Source organism: Brachypodium distachyon, chromosome 2, assembly GCF_000005505.3.
Source record: "Brachypodium distachyon strain Bd21 chromosome 2, Brachypodium_distachyon_v3.0, whole genome shotgun sequence".
NCBI classification, from domain to species: domain Eukaryota; kingdom Viridiplantae; phylum Streptophyta; class Magnoliopsida; order Poales; family Poaceae; genus Brachypodium; species Brachypodium distachyon.
Window position 1 is genome coordinate 50,596,451 of NC_016132.3, and position 26,427 is coordinate 50,622,877.

The following is a 26,427-nucleotide window of genomic DNA, read 5'->3' on the forward strand; positions in this document are numbered from 1 at the left end:
TCGTCGAGGAGCCTCGTGATTATGCTATTCCGCTACCTTCGGAGGAAGGCGTGGACATCCTAGGCGGCTGTCCAAACTACCGCATAATGTGGCCTAGGAGCTTGTTATCTCTCTACAACCAGCGCCGGCCCTCTTTGACTCCATCTCCCTCCGCCCACAAAGGTACTTCTCAATCGCCGCTCGGCCTTTCCCCTAGGATACTGCCTCCTGTCAATGCTAGTGGAGATGAAGAGCGGGCAAGGTCGTTGCCTCCACAGCTAAAAGATAGCCAAACCACAGGGTCGGCACGGGCTGGTAGCGTCCCTCCTACCTTCTCTCTCTTGGGCGTCGCTGAGTCCATGGGTGGCCGCAAGATCGACGACAAGTACAAGGCAGAGGAGCAAAATGATCGGAACAATAGGAGGAAACATAAAAAGAGGGGCGCAACGGCAAGACCAGCAAGGACTCCTCGAATGTCAAGGAAGATGAGATGTACCATGTGCCTGACATAACTGAAGTGTGGGAAGGCAATAGGCCTGACGTTCTCATGAAGAACCCCCGTCAAGGCCAGAGATTGGAAGACGGATCCTATTTCGTGGCTAGGGAGTTTGACCAGGTGCTTATTTACTATCCTGGAAGACCGCGATGGTCACTGAAGAATCCCTGCGTGGCCTGTCAAGAGAGATGCAGGAGCTTCATCATTTCTACATGCAAGCATCATCTGGTTCTGAAAAGCATGTCCAACAAATCAATGTTCGAATCCCACAAGACTATTGCTTCTTTGACATATCAACTGGGGCCATTCAGGAACGTCCTATAACCTTTGGTGTGGAGTTCAACGAACTATTCCACCTTTTCAACTGCCAAAAGCTTGATGTCAACCTGTTAATTAAGGCTGTGATCTGCCTACCAAATAAGGGAAATGCGGCGAATGGAGATTAAAAAATTAGCCATACTAGACCCTGCGTTGTTCAACTACGGTGACATCGGTCTAGAGCTAGAAAAAGAGCACTCAAGAGATCTGGAGATCAAATACTTGCAGGACTGTCTGAATAAATACGCTAACCACGACTTTATCCTCTTCTTCCTTAATTTGGAGTAAGTTGAATTTTATATATGACACCGTTTGTTTTTTCTAATTCAGTCTTTTTTATACAGCCTTAGTTACTAAAGTATTTTTATTTTTTAAAAACAGAGACCATTGGTTGACACTACTCATTTGTTTGCCTTGGTCCGCGGTATACTATTTCGATTCACTACTTCCCCCGAAGAGTTCTCGAGGTCGCTACTGGAAACCAATCAAAACACTCATTAACACTGCTTGGAGGTGTGCGAGCACGCAAAGACTAGCTGGCAGAGGATATCGCAACGAGCCTCACCACAACCACCCGACAGCCGCCCGACACTGTGTACTGTGGATACTACTACTATTACATCCTTATGGAGAATGCCAGCCTCTTCAAACCTGAGTAGAAGGGGTCAATCTCGGCTGTGGAAGAGTATTGGCGGCCCCGAATGGAAAGGGCACACAAATCTAAATGGCTCGTGTATAACATTCAGAGGGAGCTCGCTCATCTCATCAACAATGAGATCATTAAGCCGAGTAGGGACTTCTTCGAACGCGTGGAACCCGTGGTTACTAGGGTTCACCCACAATAATTGCTTCAAACTTGACTTTGCTATGAAAATTTTAAACTTTGTGATCAATGTTGTGAAGTGAACGTTGCGTGAGATACATTTGTATGCTTTAAATAATGTGGATGTGATTTTAATTCAAAATATATGTGTTGTGTATTTCTGTTCATATGCTGTGTATTTTCTGTTCATATATGTGCTGTATATTATGTGTTCTGGAAACAATTTAATTTTTTCTTTATTATTGAAAACGTATCAGTGTCGGTCGCTTGACCGACACTGATGGAACACAGCGACCGTTAGTGATGATTCCAATCATCAGTGACGGGCGCGTAAACGTGACCGTCAATGATGATGGGAATCATCACTAACGGTTGGGCTACCCGCCACTGATGATTGTATCATCGCTAACGGTCAGAGCGACCGTTAGTGATGATGACCATCATTACTGACAGGAAATTAGTAACGGTCGCCCCGCCCGTTCGTGATGAGGTTTTTCGACCGTTACTGATAAACCTTTCTGTAGTAGTGAAACATCGGTTTTTATTTCTATACCAGATACTCCTAATTAAATGCATGTCCTATAAAAACAGGCACCATTGCTTATAGTACAAAGAGTGGTTTATACTCCCTCCGTTCCTTTTAAAGAGGGCATATTAGCTTTCGTTAACACAAGGCTTTGATCACAAATTTACTATGTTAAAGTGTTTTTATATGACATGAAATCACAAGTATTATGAAGTACTTTTGATAACGAATCTAGCGATACAAATTTCAAGACATGTAACCTCAACATACTAATTTGTGATCAAAACCTTGTCTTAGTGAAAACTAATATGCCCTCCTTCAAAGAACGGAGGGAGTATTTTACAAACACTTTGCAGTGTACATGCCTTAACCGTATGCATTGTACTTAATTATGTAGAAGTACTATCAATGCACAAAAAAAGGGTTGTGTGGTCATCATGTCATGCGAGTCTCCAGGTTGCCTCCGATCCATAATAAGTGTAATAGTAAATCAATGACACTTATTATTGATTAGAGAGAGTTTAGAATAAAGTTAACATGTAGTACCTTTTGGTTATTGTTGTGTATTGAGCATATGAACATCCAGAATTTTAATAAACATGTCGATCAATTCGTATGATCAATGTATAAATAACACAAAGCGACAATGGTCTAAACAAGGATGTGTACCTTTTGATTTTCCTTGTAATCGTGGTACGGTGAGTACCACCGATTTCCATTACAGAACACCAAATTAAACAACATACAAGAAAATCAGGTTAGATGAGATTTTTCATTAAGCAAATGAGATGAGTGGGTAGATGGTCGTTAGGTAGGGTTTTTTGGATGGCTACCATGCAAGAGTACGTATCAGCTGGGTGTCTAATATATTGATTTTTCCTAATATAACAGGGATATAGTACTACTTTATATTGTCCCGTCGATACCTCGTTACTTACATATAACACTATTCTATTTATTCATCCGATTTTGCTAGCTGGTTAGGTAGGAAGTTTTGTACGCATCACATTTCTTAGTATTATTAGGAATACGTTCGCGTCGTGTATGATAGATTTCGTTCAGGTCAACAAGTCCTGGTGAGCCTGGCAATCGGCAAAATTGCTCTTGTTGCCAAATGTGCTGGCCAGACCTGGTTGACAACATCGTTTAATGCACCATGTACACTCATCTGCCAAACCATTGGGTTCTTTTTTTGTCTGAGTTGGGTGGCTCAGCACCTCTTCAAAACGTACAAGATTAATTCAATTTATTAAAAATGGACACTCATCAAAATATAGGTTTTTATTGGAAAAACTGTAAGGTAACTCCTACAGCATAATTGTGAGCACCCTGATGGCACCCACAACTTCACCGTCACACCAAGAGGTGGTTCTCCATCACAATATAGGTTGTCAAACTACTACTGTTTTTGTAAAAAAAATAAAACTATAAGTGAGACTCCTAAAGTATAAATAAGAATCTAAATTCTCATCCTAGCTTGAGAACTTGAACCTACGTTGTCGGATTGTACGTACGTCCACTCTCCCGAACAGGTAGCAAATTTCCTCTCGTTGACCCTTAGCAAGAGTTGTCGCCAAGATGATGAAAATCTCATCGAGGAACTAGTTGGCAAGCATAACCTATGAACTGCACATCACGCCATCCCAATGGCGCATGTCGTCAGGCTAACATGAAGCCTGGCATCCCAAACAGTAAATTGTTATATTGTGTTTGCTTACATCCCTTCTGATAAATGTAGATTCAACTGCACCTTATTTTCATAATCTAAAGTTATTAGGTTTCATTAATACAATACTTTGACCAAAAACTTCTTTATTAATATATATGTTATTATAGGAGATGAAATCTGTATCACTGGATTTGTTTTCAAAAAAGATTTACTGATAATTGTGATTTCACATCATATAAATGTGGTATTAATGGAGTATTGCTTAGCCGAAGCCTCTTATTAAGAAAACCTGATACGCCTTAACTTATGAAAGGGAGATCTCCCTCCGATTCATATTACTTGTTTCGATTTGCCCAAATATGAAAGTATCTATCTTTAAAATGCGTCTAGATACATGTAATATTTCGACAAGTAATATGGATCGGCCGAGGGAGTAATATTTATTAGTCAATTAATTGTTTTTTTAGAACTGTACTCCGTAAGAGGTTGCAGGTGAGATCATAGGACAGAACGTAACACGTCACCTGCTTTTTCCATTACACAAGTAGCAACAAGACCAGAAACATGAACTTAAAACTACATAAAGAAAGTGTCAGTTGACTACGCAGTATACTTGCTTAGGGTGTGTGTGGATTCCATTTAATTTTTTTTAGGCATGCATTTTAATCGTAGAAAGCATAGAAGTATAAAAAAGAGGAGCGTAAATAAATGCATTAATTTAGACCAAAACGTCCGATGACAATTTCTGCAACCGTGTGTGCGTGTGAGAGAGAAGATCACTTCTAGGTGGGATCGATCTTTGATTCGACCTAGCAAAAAATTTGGTTCTGATCCTCTCTGCCTTAAGAAATATATATATGCAATTGGTGCTTTACACGAGCCCATACATACATGCATGAGCACATGACTATATTTATAATGGACGGGCAGCCGGGCAGAAGCTCAGGATACAGCCGAGTCGATTCCCCAACACGCACCATTATTTACACCTGATTCTAGCTATCATATTAAGCTATCAACTGACATCCAGTGACAACTAGCTACGGAGTACTTACGAGGGGAAAAAAGATATTCATGCGAATAATACAGTACAAAACACTTGTTGATTTCAACGAAAGTGTACAGATAAGTACTGTACAGACCACTTGTATATTCTGGGTGGGTGCAGTTCAATCCTTTTTTTTCAGGCTCGCAATAAGCATAGAAGACAAATTTCTGCAACCATGTGTGTGTGATCACTCATTCACTTGTACTACTCCCTCCATTCCAAAATACATCTCATATAGATTTGTGCACTTGAATCAAGACAGCTCTCGTTTCTATTGCCTGACCACTCATATTAGGTTAATAATAAATGAATGTGATTAGTTATTGGACGGATACGGGTATCAAGAGAAAAATGAAATGTATTGTGAAACAAATGAGAAAAATCTATACGCGTTGTATCGTGTAACGGAGAGAGTAGTGGCTAAAAATTTGAGATTCCGATCTTCTTTGCCTTTGAGATATATATGTCCAATTGGTTCACACTCTTCCGTGCATGCAATGGCTATATATATTAAGTTATCAAGTAATCAACTGGTATCCATTTGAGTGTGCTCCTGCTTGCGAGCAAAAGTTATACTACAGTAATATATTAATGCTAATACTAATACAGTATACAGACCAGTTGTAGATCTCGGCAGAACATGTACAGTACAGAGTAGCCAATCAGCGAATGGCACTAGCTAGCTAGCTGCCGGCATGTTTCCAGATCTCGAACTCCAACGACCCCAGCTAGGAGTATTAATTAGAAGAGGGTGCGGCGAATGCGTGGTGCATGGACGTACTACGTATGCGTGGTCACACGTGGTGCGGCTGCGGAGTTGATACGGTATGGCGCATGGAGCCGAGATCCGGCGCAAATGATCGCGCGCCCGGTGGCCGCGTGCAGACGTCGCGTGGGTCTCGCTCGCCAGCCCCCCGTGGTCGTGGCCGACACTTTCGTGTCTGCCGCGCGGTACCAGTTCCAATTTTTCTATGGCGCGCGGTGGTTCCCCACGAAATCGCGCGACGAGGACAGGTACTGATCGACTATTGACTCCCGGGGGCTACGGGGGAACCATTACAAAAATTCGACGATCATATTTTAAAGAAACATTTTTGTGCCTGCAAAAAAAGAGACAAATCCAATATATTTCAAGGCAATACAAAGGATGGAAAACTTGTTATATCTTTCCATGAAAATTTGTATGTACAGAAAATAAATATATGGATACTACCAAGATTGCTAATCGGACCGTTGTATGTTTAAACTTGGAACCACATGCTACTGAGGTGAAGATTGCCACACGGTACAATTAACAACACACTCACATGTTTCGTGTTTATAAGGTACATATATAATCTTATGACAAAAATTTACCAATAGTTAGTCAAATAATATGGCTTACATGCATGTATAAAAATTATACTACTACCAGAAAATATTTTCCAATACGAAAATGAAATGATATCATTTTTACGATTCCAATTACCTCACACCACTAGTCTAATTGACGATCAAAGTTTATGATAGATTTCATGCATGGTTTACAAACCCAGGTCTTAGAAGGAGGGTAAAAGGTAATTTGGCAGTTATACTGCGTGCATCTGATTATGAGAACTACAACTCGAGATAGCCTCTTCTCATCAGGTACGTAAAAGCACACTTTCTCCGTTCAATAAAAAATATCTCAAGTTCCTAAATACTTTTTAGAAACAGAGAGAGTACTGGCGAGTCAGTTCGAATTTCATGGCCACGAAACCGAGCTACCAATCGCTCGGGATCGAAGAGACACTAAACCGAGCTACCTGATTGATTCCAGGTACAGTTTTGTGGACACTTGGTTTCTTTAATGAAACCCGAGGAAAGCCTCTGTTCGTAAAAAAAAAAACTATAGATTTTTAATTTTGGGCCGTGATTCACGGCCCGAGCAGCGGAAGGAAGCGCTGTACGCATATGTCTTTTGCCATGACACGCTGCGAGCGTGGATTAGTTTTTTTTTTTTTGAGAGTACGAGCGTGGACTAGTCTGCCGCTAGTTCGTTTTCTCTGTCTTTTTTTCGACGCCGCCGGCGACCGTGGTCCGTGGACTAGTCACGCGCAACAAAATCGTCTTGGGTAAAGTTCAGCATACCAGCACGATTTCTAGAAAAAAAGAAACTTATACCAGCACGAAGAAACCAGCAAAGTACAGACATTCGTGACATCGTACAGCTCACATACGAGCGGCAAGAGGAGTGAGGCGCGTGGCACGCAGAGAGCGCGCAGCTGTGCGCAGCCAGGGGTGAGCAGAGAGTACGTGCGGTACGGGAACTCGTGGCAGCGCCGGCGAGTGGCCGCAGGGTGACGGACACGGACGGACGCATAGCAGGAGACTACGGTGCCACCCCCTGCTTATCTATAATTCTCGTCGAAATATTACATTTCATAATTCTCGTCGAAATATTATATGTATCTAGACGTTTTTTAAGAATAGATACTCCCTCCGTCCAACAAAAGATGTCTTAACTTTAATTAAATTTAAATGTATCTATACATTGAGTCATGTCTAGTCTACATACATCTAAATTTTGACAAATTGAAGACATCTTTTGTTGAATAGAGGAAGTACATTCATTTTTGATAAATTTGAGACACGAATTATGGAACGGAGAAGTATTTGACATTAGTCAGTCATTAAGTTCCTGTACTACGGACGATGTAGGAGGATGCAGATACCGGTCTCTCCCTAGGTCCCGGGAGCAGAAAATCTGCGTCGAGACATCGTCTTTACAAAGACTGCCTTTTCAATGGTGAACTGAGCGTATCGTCGAGGCCTATTGTTGTATGGATTTTTCCGCTGTTCGTTTTCTCTGTCTTTTTTTTTAACAATTCGTTTTCTCTGACTCAATTGTGTGCGACATTGTTGGGCAGCAACTGTCTGGTGTATCTTCTATCACGTAAGAGGTCTTTTCTAAAAAAATAAACTTTTCGAAAAAACGTAAGAGGAGGAAAAAGTCCTGGACGTGTGGAGCTTAACTTTTGCTTAGCGAAAACCTGAGTCACACGTGTGGATTTAACTGGCCACAACTTTTAACTTATGACAAGAATGTCATTCAGCCACTCAATCAGCTGCAAGGAAAGGCCCGAAGAATTTCTCGTACAGATCATTGCGCTTGGTAAACTCAACTCACAATCTCGAGCGCAAGCCAAACCTTTTCAAACTAATAGTTGCACGCCTATTTTGCCTATTTTGTACTCACTCCATCCCATATCAAGTGACTCAAATTTGCCCAAATATGAATGTATCTATACCCAAAAAACGTCTATATATATATATGTAATATTTCGTCACTTAATATAGGATAGAGGGAGTAGTAAAAGAACAGTCTAGAGAACTTACTAGTCTGATACACATAAAGGTTCAACCTTTTAGGTCACATTTGCATAGCTCAAATGTTTCTGGAAATGACAGCATGTTTTAGCCTACATTTAGTATAGAGCTTGCAGAATAACATGGCGAAACACAAGAAAAAATGACGCTAATAAATCTAACCGATGGGTGTTCAGTCATAGAAGTGCAGCAACAACCTCATTCATGCAACATATCATGGCTTCACTTCAGGATTCCAGTCCACTTCGCTAAGCCCAACATAAACAGGGTGTATACACTGAATATGAGTTAGGTCCACCATACTCCAAGATACTCCATACGCCTGAAGGGCATCCCATCATCCTGTTAGTAAAGGTGAACATGAGTTCAGTGGAACATTCAATGGATCAACCCTAAATCCTATAATTTTGCACAGAAGACAGAGACATGTAAAAATATGTTGTATTATCTGTACCAAGAATTATCTCAGACATTTTATAGTCCGGAAATAACAAATACACAACAAATGGAATGGAAATCAGTGCTATCAATTGTAAATGTGCAATGGTATGGTATAAGAACAAATTCTCCCTCGAAGACAACAAGAAAGTATAAAATAAATACTAAATAACAAGTAGCGATGCAAGTGGGATCCCACTCGTTCATTAGAGACTTGCTAGTTTAACATTTTGGCTCAAAATTTGACCAAAGATTTAGAAATTGACTTAGATGTGGGACATTGGTGGGACCCCGCTTGAGACCCTAATAACAAATGTCGTGAAAGAAATGGAAGAGTGAAATTGACCGCTGGAAAAGCACTGTTAGTCACTTATGAAAGGCAAATCGGTGTCTTCTTTTAGAGTTGGGTGCAAAACAACAGCTAAGAGAAACCACATTATCTCAAATGTTTGGAGCCATTCAATGAGCATCCAATAAATTCTCCTTTACAGACTAGGCTATACCATGAATCCACAAATTATAGTGCTTTACTTTAGAGTCTGGGATCAGTTTCTCCACATATTTTAAAAGGTAAACACAATTCTGTGTATTCTCCATTGTACGCACATTTCAGACAATGGGTTCATCATTGTAGCAATTATTCTCCATTCTAGTCATAACAAACAGTCACGCACGAAGCCATTGCACTGTAGGGCTCTAAACTTGTAATGAACATATGTTGTAGTCTTCTACAAGATGTTAAGACTAAAGCCTACTCAAGCATTATTTTTCTCCTGTACAATCAGAACTTACTGATTCCCAGTAATCGCCTGTCTAATGCTTGAGGAATTGCATAATAGCAAACATGCTAGCCAGAACAGAAAGGAACTAAAACTGACCCATCAGAATAGCTGGATTGGAGATCACTTCAACAAGAGCTTCAAAAAGAACTCACATATGTCTCCATTTACCATTTCAAAAGGGGCAAACGATGTGCCAGCTCAGTGCATAACAAGCCAAAGCTGACAGAATGGCAGCAAAAGTGAATATTTTAAATCAGTAAATCCTTTCCAGTTACTACTCTAACCTAAATACTGAAGAAGACAAACTTAACATGTACGCCCAAAAGCTCTGGTCACCCTAAAACCAAGATCTGTGGCCAGTGTCATTATTTTTTGTTGACTAGGAAACAGACTAACCAAGACCAAACAATGGCCAATTAGCACTCACTGATCTTGTATGTATGGGCTCTTACAACCTTCCAAATTGAGGAGAACTGAATCCTTGGTCCCGTTTATAAAACTCGGTGTGGACAGGATATTAATTAATAAATGTCACTCTTAGCTACTCCCTCCGTTTCTAAATATCTAAACTTTCTCAACTTTGACCGACTTTCTGGAAAAAAAATATCAACATATGCAACACCAAACTAGTATCTTTAAGACTACTATTAAGTATATTTTCATATTACATTTGTTTAGTATTTGGTGTTTTTATCTACAAACTCAGTCAAACCCCAAATGTATAGATATTTAGAAACGGAGGAAGTATTTCTTTTGGTTTTGGATTCACGTGCACAGATGTTTGCAGTTCTTTCCCAAAATGATATCAGCTAAAGCTAATTGGTCTTGAGTCTGGAAAAAATAGATTATGGAAGAACCCGTTCAGCAGACAACATGCAAAATAAACCTTGCTACTGGATACGGCACCTTCAGGCTTTAACTCTCATAGAAATAATTAATGGGACAAAGATCAAAGCGTTCATCAAAGGTTAAAGGCGTAGTGTTAGCTACGGCTGTGCAGGAGACGGTGCCTTCAGCACAGATAGCAGAACCACTAGACGCATAAAAAATATTATGGTAAAAAAAATATCTGAGCTGGACCTAATTTTGAAGATGTTCAGTACTCAAAGGTCTGCTGGATAGGGTGCCCTTTTTTAGCATTATCGTTACGAAATGACAAGAATTATACGAAATTGATCCGAAATGACAAGAACCATACGAAATTGGTCCGTGCTATCCTAGATACTAAATACTACTGGACATCAACAATGATCTATTATCTATATTTGGGTAGTAATAACATGAAGTGATTATTTACCTGGAAGAAGGTAAAACTCTGAAGCTCAGAACGAGTTCATTTCAAGGCTGTATGTCCTGCGCTTGAAAAGCACCTTCGCTGCCGTTCGATATGGCTCCTCAAAAGCATCTGAGATCCAGCTAGCACCTGCCGGACCAGCAGCCTCAAACCCTCCCCCTTCCCTCAGTACATCATCACTAGGTCTGATTGCCACCAGTGTCGCACCCTTCAGCAGTACTCCCCCAGGAAGCTCAAGGTGCGGAGCGTACCACAGTCGCATAATGAGCGCCGGCATGAGTGTGCGATGTGAGTTCCCAGAAGGCAACACAGGTCGCACTCGCAACTCCTGCAGCTGTTTCTTGTTCATAGTGAGTACTCCCTGCCCATCAGCGTCCGTCAGGTTCAAGCTATCAAGTGTATCATGATCTGCGATGATTGGCTGCAGCAAGTAATGCCGTGCGGATGCAGCAATCAGTGAGCTGATCGTCCAAACAACACGGAGCTTAAGTCCCCCATTCGTATGAAGTGACTCAGGGATGCTTGCCAAATCTTCAGGGTCCCTAGTCGAATCGGGAGAGGTAGCCGAGCTGTCCACGGCAGTAGGGGACGGCGTTGGCGGCGGCTTTGACGAGACAGACGATGCGCCGAAGATGACGCAGCTGCCGAGGGTGGACCCGAAGTCGGCCTTCCACTTGAGGAGGACGCCGTCATCGATGCCGAGCTCGCCGGTGGGCAACTCGATGCCGAGGCGGCGAAGCTCCTTGAAGGAGCGGAGGACCTCGGAGGGCGAGTGGTGGGAGATGTCCCCAGCGGGCGGAGGCGGCAAGGCGGGCGGGGCCACGGGGCGGCGGGAGACGATCGCCAGGGTGGGGGAGAGGATCTGCCCGAGCGCCTGGATGGGCCTGACGATGCCGCCGAGCACGAGGCGCGCGAGGTGGGCGAGCGCGCCCCGCCCCCGCCCAGGGGCCGCCGCGGCGGCCTGCGGGGAGCTGGCCGACGAGGACGGCGGCTCGTCGGGTATGACGCAGTCGACGCGCACGAAGACGGAGTCGACGAGCGGGACGAGCTCGTGGAAGCGGCGGGACACGAGGGCGCACCGGCCGAGCGCCTTGACGTCGCCGATGCGGTTGAAGACGTCCAGGAGCACCTCGTCGGGCAGCCGGTCGAACTGGTCCTCCTCCTCCTCCTCCTCTCCCCTCGCGGGCGCACCTCCCTCCGCACACGGCCACCCCTCCATGCCGCACTCAACCAACCGCGCGCCGCTCGTCAAGGGGGAAGCAGATCGGGATCCGTAGGCGTCGGCGCCGGGGGCTGAGGCTGGGGCTGGGCGAGGAGAGTGAGTCAGTCGCGAGTTGGGGGATTTCTGGCGTGGAATGTGGAAGTGAGTAGCCGGCACGCACGGGCACGGCACGGCGGCTGCGTGCGTGTGAGGTGGGATGATGTGGAGGAGGGTGGTGGGTGCGGGCGACGTGTCAGGCTCGAGCGCTGATTGCGGAGGTCACGGGCATCGTCACCGTGGTGGCTTTGTGGTTGTGCGTTGGGATGGGGCAGCAAGAACATCCGTGAGATGAGCGCTCGGATTCCACCGGGGGAATCGATCGAGACTCCGGGCCTCCCGGCCAGTGGCTCAACACGTCGCTCTCGGAACAAAATTCCGACGGCGACCGCTCCGGCTCCGGCGTGCAGCAAGACCCAAGCCCAATGTTTGTTTGTTCCTTTGGTTGTTGACCTGGTAGAGTTGCTGGGGAATAAGCATCGCCCGCGTCGTCGTGCGTGCGTGCTGCGGTGCCGTGCAAGGAACGAACTTGCGACATCATAACCGACCGGATGGCTCGTGGATGCCCCCCGAGCCGTCTGATCCCTGGATCGGAACGACTACACACCCATGTATGGCATCTCTCCTCAGGTGCTCTGACTTTGGAACCGACGGGGACGGGATCCTAGAGGAGACATCTGATTAAACAAACCCGGCCTGTTGTTCCATCGATCCATCGAACTGACAGATGCGCAGCTTGTGCTACTCACCGAGCACGCGAAGAATCTGACTGAGGAACTGACGCTGCAGGTTCCGCTGGGAATCGAGCTGCAGGCACAACGTGCCTGCGTGGCTAGCTGGCAGCTCGTGAGCCCGGGCGTGGCTCTCGTCGGTCACGCACGGGGGATGCAATTAATCGATCCAAAGCTTCAGCGTCAAGCGAGGAGGCAGCGATCGAAGTGGGTTGTTCTTCCTTCATAGGCTAAATTAAAATCCAGTGTATCAGCTTGAGTGCGTTTGGACTTTGGACCATCGGGTAGAGTAGGAAGGCCTCCGAAGAATGAATGCAGCTTTGCATGTTTTGTTGTGTAACGCAACGGCGACCGATCGAATGACGTCCATATATTCATGTGGTATACTGGAATCCACGTGAGCAGCTATTCGCCCTTGACTATATTTTTTTTGTTCTGTTCGGATTGAACAACCTGCGCCCGAATGAAATTGGTCTAACTGGGAGGGTTCAGTTGAGTTCGTTGTCACAAAGAACAAATCAAAAACTACTCGGTCTGATCAAGTTTCGGGGCGCATCTTCACTCTGTCGGTGCTCTGATCACCATCGGCGGGATCAAACGTTGGATTTGTCACACACCCCTTTGGGCATCTGAAGTAGTGCACTTGCAATTTAGAATGATTATTATAAAAAATACTTTAACATAGATCTAGTCAGTCTCCAGTTCACAAAACTGATTATACTTTAGCAGGGGCCTGCATTACTTTAGTTACTTAAATACAACGCATGAACTCCTTTCTAGCATAGTATCTCGTAACAGAGAGGGTATTTCGCTTACCATGACACGATGAAATGGCACATCCACGATGAATTTCAACGGAGTACTAGAGGACTAGAGGTGCATTATTGGCTAGTGGTGTCATCGGGGCAGTCCTGATCCATGACGATTTTTGAGGTGTTGCATCATTTTTTATTAAATTAATCCGACTCGTAACTTCTTTTTAATAATGAGATGAGACAAGTTTTTGCCATCGTTTCGAAGGAAAAGAAGAGCTGACACTGAAGAACCAAAGAGGCTTCTGTTAAGGTTACACAATCCCCGTGGTTTCTGAACTACGAAGTAGTAAAATTCTTAGGGCCAGTAGTGCAAACTACTCCCTCCGTTTTATAATTCTTGTCGAAATATACATGTATCTAAACATTTTTTATGACTAGATATATCCATTTTTAGGTAAATTTGAGACAAAAATTATGGAACGGAGGGATTATCTCTTCAGAGGTAACTCGTGATTCTCATTCCACGAAAGAGAGTGATTACGTGGAATCACGCCAAGACTAAATCCTGGAACCGTGCAACGTTTGCGCTGAAGCTACACTAGCTCCTGATGCTAATTGCTTCCAATTAGTTAACGAGAGGGTTAAAAAGATTTGCCGAACAGAAGAGTTAACAAAGTTTGACAGCTTATTATGTTCAATTAATCCAAGTTATATATACCGCATTGTCTCAAAAATAAATCAAACATTCCAAATCAGAAAATTTAATTGAAAGAGCTTCTTACTTACTATAGCAGCAGCAGTAAGATTTTAAGCACCATCTATGTTTTCCAAACTTATTTCTTCTTGCACGAGCAGCATGCACGCGTACGTCTGTGTATGTACTTATTCCAGGGAAGCGTAGATGGATGCTCTTGCTGCATTGTTGCGGCGGAACCTGGAGACGGCGCAGTCCGTCGAGAAGAGGCTCGACGAGAGGTACTTTGGCGCGCCGCCCATGATGGGCATGTTGGCAGTGATGTCGACCTTGCTGACGAAGTCCGGGCGGTAGGTCTGGCCGAGCACGCCGTCCACGTCCTCTGTGAGGGAGTGGAACCTGAAGCCGAGGTCAAGGTGCACGAGGCTGTCGTTTCCGGTCTTGCCGTAGTTGTGGATCCTGGAGTCCTCGTCGGTGATCGGCACGGCGTTGGCGGATATGCTGAACACGCCGTCGAGCTCCACGTTGACCGTGTTGACGGTGTCGGTGCGCGTGACGGACAGGCCGGGCAGCGCCCTGGACACCCACTGCGCGTTCTTGGCGGTCTCCACGTCGATGGCCTCGCCGTCCAAGGTGATCTCGATGTGGTCCTCTTCCTCGTCCCATTCGACGGCCTTGCGGGCGCCGATGTAGAGGTGGTGGTCGCCGAAGCTGACGCCGATGGCCTGCACCCATGTGAAGCTCCGCTTCATGGCCGGGTTGTGGTTGCCGATGAAGTGGGCGTTGATGTGGAGGTCCCTGTCGGAGACGATGCAGAAGTCCTGGTCCTTCTTGCCGTGGAAGTAGAAGGTGTTGCCGTCTCCGCCGGTGAAGCGAGGGTCACCGCACGAAGTGCCCGGCCAGATATCACACACTGCAATGCATATGTCACACGCACATGGAAAATCAACCGATCGATATCTCGAGATTAATTAATTAATGGTGGCAAAAAAAAGGTTAGCTGCGTGTAAAGGTGGAATTAACGTACTGCAGAATGACATGCAGTAGCTGCAGGAGGCGAGGCACTTGTTGGGGCAGCGGGACGGGCAGGACACGATGCAGGGCGAAGGAGCGCAGCTGATCGTGTACTGGCGCTTGCTGCTGAATTTGTCGAAGCTGATGGTCTCGAACTTGGCCTTGGGCGGGATCGTCCTGGGCGGACCATTCGCCGGCACGGACTTCCTAGGCTGTCCCTGTGACGCCACAGAGGCCACGCCGCACGCCAGCGCAAGCGCCACCAGGAAGCAGCAGCCTGCAGACAGCTGCTGAGCACGCCGCGCCATTGCCACGGCGATCGATCGATCGAGCTGTGGTGAAGCTTCTTGGCTCGTATCAAAGTGTTGGCTTTCCTACTGCTTGATTCGATGGGTTTTGGTTTTGGTTTGTGTTTGTGTGGCTGCTGGCGAGTGATTTTTATGGGAGATGGAGGGGGGAATGACTTTAAGGAGAGCTTAATTAGAGGTGAAGTGGCTTGCTTGGGAAGTGGCGTAGGAAGAGACAAAGTGACAATACATACGTGCTTTTGCTGGAATCAAGCGCGCAAAGGGTCGTCGGCTCGCGTCAGGTTAATTATAACAAGCTACCTGCTGGGATCCAGCATGCATGGATGCATGCATGTCACCTCCATTGTTTTTGCGTGCGTTGACCTACATAAGTTCCTACTTTCCGGATGCATGATCAAGAACGTAAGAGCTGGGTTACGCTGCTGCTTTCTCCGGAAAGATTCTGGCGGACGTTAGCCATCCTAGGATCCAGCATGTTGGTCAAATCAACCTGCATGCCGTCTAGATCTCGCCGGCGTCAGTTGCCACCTCCTTCACCGTCCTTGCCGGCCACCGGACTCGATCGGTGGTCAAAGGTCAACTCAACCCCATCGACATGTTCACACAGGCACACTCTTGCGTAAATCTTTTGCACAGGAATTGGGCCGGGTGGGATCGACATGGACTGGACCGCCGGAACATGTATTACTCCGTGAGAACGTCGGCCTGACGCCGCCAGGAGCTTCTTTAGCGCAAGTGCGCAACGACAGCGCCTGCTGGCCTTGGTGAGTGCAATGCAGAAGCCATATGTGACGGAGATACTACGGACTAGTATAATTGTGTATGCAAAACAATGTGGTTGGTCTGAGACAGTATTTCATGAGCTCTTGGATTCGAATACCCAACCTATGGATGTGCCCATAGAGCAAACAAACTGTTACGGCGAGCTCAAAGCAAAAAGACAACAAAAGAGAACACACCTTAATTCTTGCATGAGGCACACATACAACATTACAAGCAGTGAACAAGGTTAGAGACTGCGTCAAATCAATGTTTCTGCGAGGTACAGCTGAGAACATCTGTATATTTAGGAAAGGAACTGTTTCCTAGTACTATGTGTTGAGAAACCAACGACGGGTGAGGTGGCCACCGAGTTGTGCGCCCCCCACCAAACCCCCTGTTGACTCGTTTCTCTACCTAATAGTTTGTTGTGGGTTCTTATCCATTGGGTCTATATAAAGGAGAGTAAGCTACCCCTTGTACGTACACTTAAGATCGGAAAATAACAAGAGCTCATGTTCCTCTCTACTTCCTGGTGTTCATCTATTTTACTGTACTACGTGATTGTGTGTGTGTTCGACTACCATCTTGGTGTGCAACCTCGGGACCGGCCAGCCAGCAGGAGTTGCACAACACGTTATCAGCACGAGACTCTACCCCGAGATTTCATCGAGTCTACCCCAAGCAGGCTCTCGACAAAAATCACGAAGGTATTGGATCTGAAATTTTATTGCAAAAATGGATTCCTCTCTGCGTTACGATTCCGTTTTTGCGATTAGTTTCTTTTCGTTGTATTTCACCTCAAGATTGGATTTTCCTCGCGGGTCGCTTGCTGACCAAGTCGCCGGCACAATTGCCGATCGATCCCGCCGCATGAGGGACTTGTTGACCAATTCTTGGGAGAGACGGCGCCACGCCGTCGAGCGTCGCACCGCCGGCCACCGCAGCCATGAATGGCAGTGAGCCGTGCCGCCCAAATTTTCCCATCGCGAGCGCTGCCACCGCTGCCTCCGCGCGCGAGCGCCGCCCCCGCCAGTGCCCCGGCTGCCGCACCCTCGGGCGCGGACCGTCGCCGCCTCAGGTGCGCGCCGGGCACGAGCAGGTGTCGACGCCTTGGGCGCGGGCTGTAGCCGTGCCGGGCATTAGAGCGCGTCACTGCCGTCCGGCAGGCCGCCGCTGCGTGCGTGCAGGCCCTTGCCGCCCCGGGCGCTGGCCGTTGCCCGCGCGCGCGCGCGCCGCCGCCGCCTCGCCCCCCCCCCCCCCCCCCCCCCCTTGCCGCCGCTGTGTAGCCGCCGCCGCCCAGCTGGGCAGCGAGGGATGGGCCGGTGGGACGGCCTTTGGGTTGAAAATAAATGGGGGAAATGGGCTGGCAACTTGAAATGCTTTTTGGGCCAGGAATTTTGCGTTTTAGTCCGGGACGTTTTAGTAAATCACACGCATTTTATCCCTGTTGTGTTATTTTGCATATATGTCCCTGGAACTGTCTGTTTTATCTAAAATCGCATAATTAGGCCAAAATTGCTTCGGGAATGTACTCTTTGGGCGTATTTTTGCCCTTTGCACTTGCTTAACATGTCATTAATATTAACATGCTTTGATTTAGTGCTTTTTGATGGTGTAGATTAATTGTTCAAACACTTTTAATCGTATTATGAAGCATAGAATCACATGTTTTTAATATTGGAACGCCACATTAAATCATAAATGTATTTTTCATCGCAATTATGCATTGGAATCTAAATGGAATCATGCATATTTGCAGATGTCGGCATTCACCAAGCGCGAGTTTGATGAACTTGCACAGCATGGTGGTAACTACCTTGCATGGGCAACTGATGTGGAAATCTAGCTCGAGGGTAAACAACTCTTGAGCCCGATTGGCCTGGGTGGCAAAGGTGCCCCTACTGCCACGTCGGCTGAGAATGCCCAGGCTTTGCACTTCCTACGCCACCACCTCTGCGCCACACTCAAGATTGAGTACATGGCTGAGCGGAGTGCCTTAGCCTTATGGACCACCCTCAAACGCCGGTTCGAAAGAATGAAGTACTCCACCCAGCCCCAGGCAGAGGCGGAATGGGCCCGGTTGAGGTTTGCGGATTTCCGGTCCGTTGGTGAGTACAACTCGGCTTTACACCGAATTTGTACTCATCTTCAGCTATGCGGTGTTACAGTCACCGATAGCCAAAAGATTGAGAAGACTCTCTCAACCTTTCATCCGGATGCCGTACAGTCCTCCCGGAGCTACCGGCAGGCGAACTACAAGGAATATTCTGAGCCGATCGACATCCTCCAAGTGGATGAGGCGCATGACGAGGTTCTCAAAAAGAACTTTGTCGTGCAACCACTGGGGGCTAGTGCGCGCCCAGAAGTGCAGGCCAACGCTTTCAAAATCCGCAAGCCCCTCAAGAAGAAGAGGGGCAAGAAGGCAGGGAAGGACAAGAAGGAGGCCAAGGTGCCAAAGGGGCCCCAAGTGTGTTTCAGGTGCAGCGGGAAGTCTCATTGTTCCCGTGAATGTCGCGCACCTCAGCACGTAGCGGATGCTTATAAGGCGAGGAAGGCACATGAGGCCAACCTCACCATCTACGGAGGGGGAGGATCTGTGACGCCCCAAGTGGCGCCGCCACAGATGATCCCTACACCGCCATCCTTGGCGATGTTACAGGCATCCACTACTGACACCACCACACCGATGGATGTTGAACCCTCGGGGAATCCTCCATCTGGTCTGGACTTGGGAGATGCTGCAGCACTTTTCACCATGGATGACGTGACCGCAAAGGACATTGCGCTTGAGGTCAACGGTCTCATGGAAGAGTCTACCTAGCTTGCTTTATTCCTTTATATTGCATGGTGGTGTGTTTTGATACATTTGAATAATTGGCTTATTGTAAGCTCTACGAGAGCAAAACATATTAGTTTTATGGCGATTGGATGTTGAATTCATTCATTAATTCCTTTATTAATATTGATGGCTTGTTATGTCCTGAAATGTATGTCGCATTTACTTAATTATGTTGCTACTTTCTCGCTTCATGAATTAATTAGATGGTATATTTTAGAACACGTGGCGCTCGAATGGAGGAAACGTGCCTTGTGGATAGTTGTACCACAAACACCATCTTGAGAGAAACTCGTTATTTCGAGTCCATTAAAAAGACTCCGGGGAGTATAATGACTATCGCAGGGGGCGAGTCAAAAATAGTAGGTTCTGGATGAGCCACTATCATACTGCCCATGGGAACAACTTTGCTTATTGAGGAAAAATTATTGTACCCAGAATCGACTCGAACTCTCTTGAGTTTTAAGGACATCCGCGCAAACGGCCTCCATGTGGAGACCGATGATGATAATGGCAAAGAGTGCCTACTTATCACAAAGCACGATGCCCACGGTAAGCGTGTTGTTGAAAAATTCCCTTCATTCGACACTGGGCTTTACTACACTAAGATTGTAGCGCCGCCCGTGTACACTACCTTAAAGACTATATTTAGAAGCTCTGAACTATTTTGCTTATGGCATGATAGATTAGGCCACCCGGGTATTAGAATGATGAGAAATATAATTAACAACTCAAATGGGCATGGGGTGAATGTTAAAAATTTCCCGAATCATGATGATTTCGTGTGCTCGGCATGCGCGACGGGGAAATTAATCATTCGACCATCTCCATTGAAAGTGAGGGATGAAATCCCTGCGTTTTTGGAACGCATCCAAGGGGATATATGTGGTCTGATTCAGCCCCTTTCGGGGCCGTTTCGATACTTCATGGTGCTCATAGACGCTTCGTCTAAATGGTCCTGTGTTAACTTGTTGTCTACGCGGAACTATGCCTTTGCCAAGTTGATGTCGCAAATCATACAAATGAGAAATAATTTCCCGGATCATCGTATAAAGTCTATTCGAATGGACAACGCTGGAGAATTTTCTTCGAAAGCGTTCGATGATTATTGTATGACACTTGGCATTAAGGTTGAGCACTCTGTACCGCATGTCCATACACAAAATGGACTAGCGGAGGCATTGATTAGGAGGATTAAATTCATTGCCAGACCACTCCTTCGGGGTTGTAATTTACCAACCACGTGTTGGGGGCATGCAATGTTGCACGCCGCAAATCTCATCAACTATAGACCCACGGCCTACAACATCCATTCACCTGTCCAACTAGCGCAAGGGTCGGCACCGAAAATTTCCCACCTTCGTAGGTTCGGTTGCCAAGTATATGTACCGATACCACCCCTCAGCGATCAGCAATGGGACCGCTCCGTAAGTCGGGGATATACGTTGGTTATGAGACCGTGTCAATAATCAGGTATCTGGACCCCATGACAGGAGACTGTCATACGGCCCGCTTTGCTGACTGCATTTTTGACGAGGATCTCTTCCCGACTTTAGGGGGAGGAAATCAACCTCTTGATGAGAAAAGTCGAGAATGGACGTGGCAAGCCACGGGGATCCACGCAAATGACCCGCGCACAAGTGAGACACATAGAGAAGTCCAAAAGATAATAGATTTGCATGCTTTAGCGAATCAACTGCCTGATCACTTTAGTGACTTGAGAAGTGTGACAAAATCACATGTGCCTGCACGCAATGTACCAGAAAGTGTCGCACCAGTGGCACCCGGGGTACCACCGCTGCGCGACGCGTGGGCCCCTCCCCCGGGTTCCCGGGAAGGTCTCATCCCGGGGAGCGCCGACGAGCTTCCGGGCAAGCTACCAGCCCGAAAGGGGCAAGCGGGGCTTCGGGGAATATTCCCACTTAGGCACCTCCCGGGAAGCTGCTTCCCAGGAGGAAGTTCCCGGGTGCGCTGGGCCCGGGTGCTTCCCGTGGTCGACTTGCGGGGACTGGGGGCTCCCGGACGCGTGCCCCCGCCTCGGGTCGTGGGGCCCAGTGGACAGCGCCGCGCGGGCGCGTGGCGGGCGCAGGACGCGCGGTCCCACCAAGGCAAGGAGTAAGGCGCGCGGCTCAGTAAACGAGCCGACCGACGTGTAGTTACCCGTTCGATCCAAGGAACAGTGGTTGTCCAATCCTACCCTATGGTCTTAGGCTCCTAGCAGTGGAGGTGGCACCCATGCATGCCACCAGCTCACCGGGAAGAGTTGCGTGCCCCCCCACCCCCCCCCCCCCCCGTTGGACACTTGTAGCCCATGCACCGTGGCACATGTGGCATCCCCTTGTGTATAAAAAGAGGACCCATGCCAACGGTCAAGGGGGTTAGACGGTTGGCGGGTCAGACAGTTGGTAGGATAGTGAGTTGGTCAGTTGGTTCTAGTGGACAGCAAGCAGAGAATAGTAAAGAGTACTTAGACATTGAGAGGAAGCCCGGGAACTGGCCTGGCAAAAAACTTGTAAACGCTTGATCCGCAATCAATATCAGTTCAGACAGGCAGGACATAGGGTTTTACACCTCCGGGTGGCCCAAACCTGGGTAAAAAACGGGTGTGCATTTGTTCTTGTTCTAGCGCGCCCTCTTGGCACTTGGTCTCACCGGCTCCGTAGGGCCTCATCGGCCGTGCCGGCGATAACCGGGTCTCCGCCCCAGACGCCCCTACCGAACCTAAAAGGGGGACGTGGCTGCACGCCCCCGGTGTCGGAGCACCGAGCGACGACATTGGGCGCACCAGGTAGGGGGCGCGGGAGTGGACAACGCCAGAGATCGCCGGCAGCAGAAGTTTCCATCGGCATCGGCTTCAGTCTTCTTCGTCAACGAGCCTAGTCACCATGCCCGCCAAGCGGGCTGGTGATTCCCGCATAGACCCGCGTGAGGCCCCAGCGGCACAGACACGGTCGCACGACGTGCGACCCGAGTCGGGAGCTCAAGAGAATCCCGAGCCCGTGAGGGTGCAGCAAACGCAGCTGCCTCCACCGCCTCCTTGACCGTCGACCGACAATCGGCCGAGGGGACCGGCCGCCCCCAGTGCCGGGGGCAGTCGGGCGAGCACGCATGGCATCGCCCGGGCCAGCCAACGGGTTGAGTCGCGGCCCGAGGATGCCCTGCGGCAGCGGCACCCGGAGCACGCCGCGTCACGGGCGAACCCCGGAGGTTCGCACCCTGCGCCCCCGGAGGCGTCCGGGGCCAGGGCGGGAAGCAGCCGTTCAGGAAACCGGTTGCCCCCCGTGCGAACCCCGGCTGAAGCCATCGTCGCCGCGCGCGTCATCGTGCGGTACGAGCCGCAGCAAGGCACGCCGGCGCACGAGACGTGGGGCGAGGAGTTGGAAGCGCTTCTCGCCCTGGCCGCAAGGCGAGGGCGCCCCGATAGGCTCCGGCCACGGGCGGAACTCAGAGCGCGAAGGCGTGCCGCCCGCCTCGCGACAGGGGGAGAACCCTCCCCCTCCTCAGCTGGGCCAGGTAGACGGGGGCCCGGAGGGGTCCTCAAATTCATCGCCCACCGTCCCGGGGGGCGATGCCCGCCAACAGGAGGATCTGCGCCCGCGCTTGGAGCGCCGGCGCAGGCGCGAGGTGGAGTGCCAGCGCCCACTGGAGCAAGAAGACACTCCCATGGGCCCAGAAGACGGCTACACCGCGTTCAGGCGCGAGCTGCGGCGGGTGATGTGGCCCCGTAAGTTCCGAGCGCCTGCGCTCGGTACATACGACGGGACCGCTAACGCCAAAGATTTTCTCCTGACCTATACGCTGGGCATGCATGCCATCGGCGCCGACGACAAGGTCAGGGCGAACTGGTTCCCGATGGTCCTAAAGGGATCGGCGCGAACCTGGTTGCTCAACCTGCCCGCCGGATCCGTCGCCACCTGGGCAGACCTGCGCGAGCAGTTCGTGAGCGTGTTCCAAGGCGGCTATAAGCGGCCGGGAACCATGGCGGAGCTGCACACTATCGTGCAAAACCCGGGAGAGACGTTGCGGGCCTTCGTCAACCGCTTCTCCAATCTCTCCTATTCCATCCCGGAGGCGGAGGCGGCCGTCATCATCAACACCTTCGCCATCAACGTCCGTGATCCCAAGATGCGTGAGAAGCTGAGCACGCATCGGATCCGGACGACGCAGGACTTGTACGCCTTGGCACACAAGTGCGCCATGGCCGAGGAGGGGCGCCTAGTGCCCGAGCTGGCAGCCCAGGCTGCCGCGAGCCCTGGCGAGGGCTCGCAGAAGAAGGGTTCCCGTAAGCGCAGCGGGAAGCAAGTCCTCGCTGCGGACTCGGGGGCTCCTGCTGCGAGGCCCACGAAGAAGGCCTCGCCGGGGGGAGAGTCTGGCGGGAAGCAGGGCGACGCGCCCCGCTGCCCTATCCACAACAACTCCACCCACGACGCGCAGAGTTGTCACGTCCTGCAAGGGATCAAGCAGCGGCGGGAGCAGCGCCACGAGGAGCGCCGCGCCGCCGGCGCCTACTTCAATTGTGGCGACATCGGGCATCTCTCCCGAGATTGCCCGAACGACCCCAGAGCGGGTCCGAGGCCGGCCGGCGGTGGTGCCGGCAGGGTTGAACCCCAAGGGGGGCGCAGCCAGCCCCTCGCTGCGCAGGAACGCCCTCCTCGGGGGCATGACAGGGCGCGCGTCGAGGAGCCTCGTGGCGTCGCCTGCATCCATGGGGGAGCTTACGCTCTCCCATCCCACGCCGCGGTGAAGCGCCTCACCCGCGACGTGTGCGTGCTGTTGCTGGATGCAGAGCCGCAACAGCCGCTGAGGTGGTCGCACGTGCCGATCACCTTCAGCACCGACGATCACCCGGCGCGGCAGTTGGGTTCCGGGGTAATACCCTTCGTCGTCTCACCGATCATTAGCAATATGACGGTGACCAAGGTGCTGGTGGACAACGGAGCGGGGCTTAACCTCCTGTCCACCCGGCTAGTGGAAAAGCTCCAGCTGCCGGTGGAGCAGCTGAAGCCCACCGAACCGTTCCGGGGGGTGAACCCCGGGATCGTGCGCCCGCTGGGACGCATCACGCTGCCGGTCACCTTCGGGTCTCGGGAAGCGTTCAGGACCGAGCACATAGTGTTCGACGTCGCGCATACCCCGTTGCCCTACAACGGGATCCTTGGTCGGCCGGCGCTGATCAAGTTTATGGCGGCTATGCATTGCGCCTATGGCGTGATGAAGATGCCGTCCATCTACGGAGTCCTCTCCATCAGGTGCGATCTCAAAGACGCAGCTTGGTGCGTTGGCGAGGTCGTCCAGGCCGCTGCTGCAGCTGACGACGGCGACGAAGGTGTTGTCGAGGACGACGCCTGGCCGGGTGACGCCCCGGCAACGAAGACGGCCTGCGCCACCCTGCAAGGGCTAGCCGGGGGAGGCGCAGGCTCGAGCTCGCGCCTCGGCAAGGGGCAGGGGCTCCGGGAGGAGGCCGCCAAAGTGAAGAAGTTGCCCCTCCAAGCCGGCGACAAGGAGCGCACCGTTACCGTCGGTGCGAATCTGACTGCCGAATAGGAAAGCGCCTTCGTCACCTTCCTCCAGGAAAACGCCGACGTGTTCGCCTGGGAACCGTCGGACCTTCCCGGAGTCCCCAGGGAGGTGATTGAGCATCGGCTCGCGGTGCGCCCGGATGCGCACCCCGTCAAGCAGAAGATCCGGTGGCAGGCACAAGAGCGGAAAGATTTCATCAAGCAAGAGGTGGGCAAGCTCAGGGCTGCCGGGGCGATCAGGGAAGTTTTGTACCCCACTTGGCTGGCTAACCCTGTAGTAGTGGCCAAAGCAGGAAATAAGCTTCGCATGTGCATAGATTTTACCGATTTTAATCGTGCGTGCCCCAAGGATCCTTCCCTGTACCCCGTATCGACCAGATAGTTGATTCTACCGCTGGTTGTGACCTGTTGAGTTTTCTGGATACTTTCTCCGGCTACCATCAAATCAAGATGGCGGTCGAGGATGAGGAAAAGACAGCGTTTATCACTCCGGTTGGCTGCTATTGCTATACATGCATGCCTTTCGGGTTGAAGAACGCGGGCTCCACATTCCAGCGCGCCCTGCGCGAATGTTTTGGTCCCCAGCTAGGCCGCAACGCGGAGGCCTACATGGATGACATCGTCATCAAATCGAAGCGTAGGGACTCGCTGATTGATGACCTGTGGGAGACATTTGACAACCTCCGCAGGATCAAGCTCAAGCTGCACCCTGATAAGTGCACCTTCGGTGTCAACTCCGGGCAGCTTCTGGGTTTCTTGGTTTCGCACCTGGGGATACAGGCCAACCCGACCAAGATAGAAGCCATCGAGAAGATGGAGGCCCCCCGCAAGGTGAAAGATGTTCAGCGCCTCAACGGCTGCGTTGCCGCACTGGACGCTTCATCTCCAGGCTGGGCGAGCGTGCCTTGCCTTTCTTCCGGGTAATGAAGAAGAAGGGTCCAGTCGACTGGACTCCCGAGGCCGAGGCGGCGCTCCAGGAACTCAAGCGATCCCTGAGGTCACCGCCCATCCTCGTCGCCCCCAAGTTGGGCGAGCCGTTGCTACTCTACTTAGCGGCGACTGACCAGGTGGTCAGCTCGGTGCGGGTTGCCGAGAGGGAGGAAGACGTCCCGAGGACTGGGGCGGCGGGGCAGGGGGCTGAGTGGCCTCCGGCAACCGCCTCAAACCCGGGGACCGCCCCCGAGCCGGCAACCTCGGCGCCGCGGAAGCGGTTGGTGCAGCGCCTGGTGTACTCCGTTAGTACGGTGCCGCGCGACGCTCGGACAAGGTACCCGCAAGTACAGAAGCTCCTTCTGGGATTCTCCTTGCGTCCCGTAAGCTGCGCCACTACTTCCAGGCGCACCGCGTCACGGTGGTGTCCGGGTTCTGCCTCGAGCTGACCCTCACCAACCGTGAAGCCACCGGGAGGGTGGCCGAATGGAGGATGGAGCTGTCGGAGTTTGTCCTCCACTTCGCCAACTCCAAAAGCATCAAGAGCACGGCCCTGGCGGACTTCGTCGCGGAGTGGACGTCCACGGGCGTAGAAGAAAGTGAGTCGGAGACCGGCCTTCTCGGCAAGTTGGACGAGGGCCACTGGGTCCTCTACTTCGACGGTGCGTTCAGTCTCCAGGGAGCGGGGGCCGGGGTCGTCATCGAGTCACCAACAGGGCACCAGCTGCGGTTCGCCGTTCAACTCGACTTCGCTAACTCCACCAACAACAAGGCGGAGTATGAAGGCCTGCTTCTCGGGTTGCGGGCACCGGTCGCCCTCGACATTAAGCGCCTGGTTGTTCTCGGCGATTCCCAGCTTGTGATCAACCAGGTGAACAACGACTACGATTGCCCTCAAA

General features: G+C 50.0%; 2 protein-coding genes across 3 annotated transcripts; both read right to left on the reverse strand.

Annotated features, from left to right (window-relative positions):
• Positions 1 to 8,123: 8,123 nt before the first annotated feature.
• Positions 8,124 to 12,211, reverse strand: LOC100840624 (F-box protein At4g18380). 2 transcript variants are annotated; one of them, XR_002963840.1, is made up of 3 exons: positions 10,725 to 12,211; positions 9,524 to 9,646; positions 8,124 to 8,549 (listed from the first exon to the last, which is right to left on the reverse strand). XR_002963840.1 is itself a non-coding variant. In XM_003569864.4 (2 exons), the coding sequence occupies exon 1, from the start codon at positions 11,938 to 11,940 to the stop codon at positions 10,750 to 10,752; it is 1,191 nt and encodes a 396-aa protein (XP_003569912.1). In that variant the 5' UTR covers positions 11,941 to 12,203; the 3' UTR covers positions 8,124 to 8,549; positions 10,725 to 10,749. The 2 variants fall into 2 exon arrangements, 1 of the variants encoding a protein (XP_003569912.1); XM_003569864.4 differs by lacking the exon at positions 9,524 to 9,646 and having other exon boundaries at positions 10,725 to 12,203.
• Positions 12,212 to 14,132: 1,921 nt separating this feature from the next.
• On the reverse strand, positions 14,133 to 15,647 carry LOC100841132. The gene is made up of 2 exons (XM_003569866.4): positions 15,187 to 15,647; positions 14,133 to 15,072 (listed from the first exon to the last, which is right to left on the reverse strand). The coding sequence occupies exons 1-2, from the start codon at positions 15,479 to 15,481 to the stop codon at positions 14,348 to 14,350; spliced, it is 1,020 nt and encodes a 339-aa protein (XP_003569914.1). The 5' UTR covers positions 15,482 to 15,647; the 3' UTR covers positions 14,133 to 14,347.
• Between the last annotated feature and the right edge of the window lie 10,780 nt (positions 15,648 to 26,427).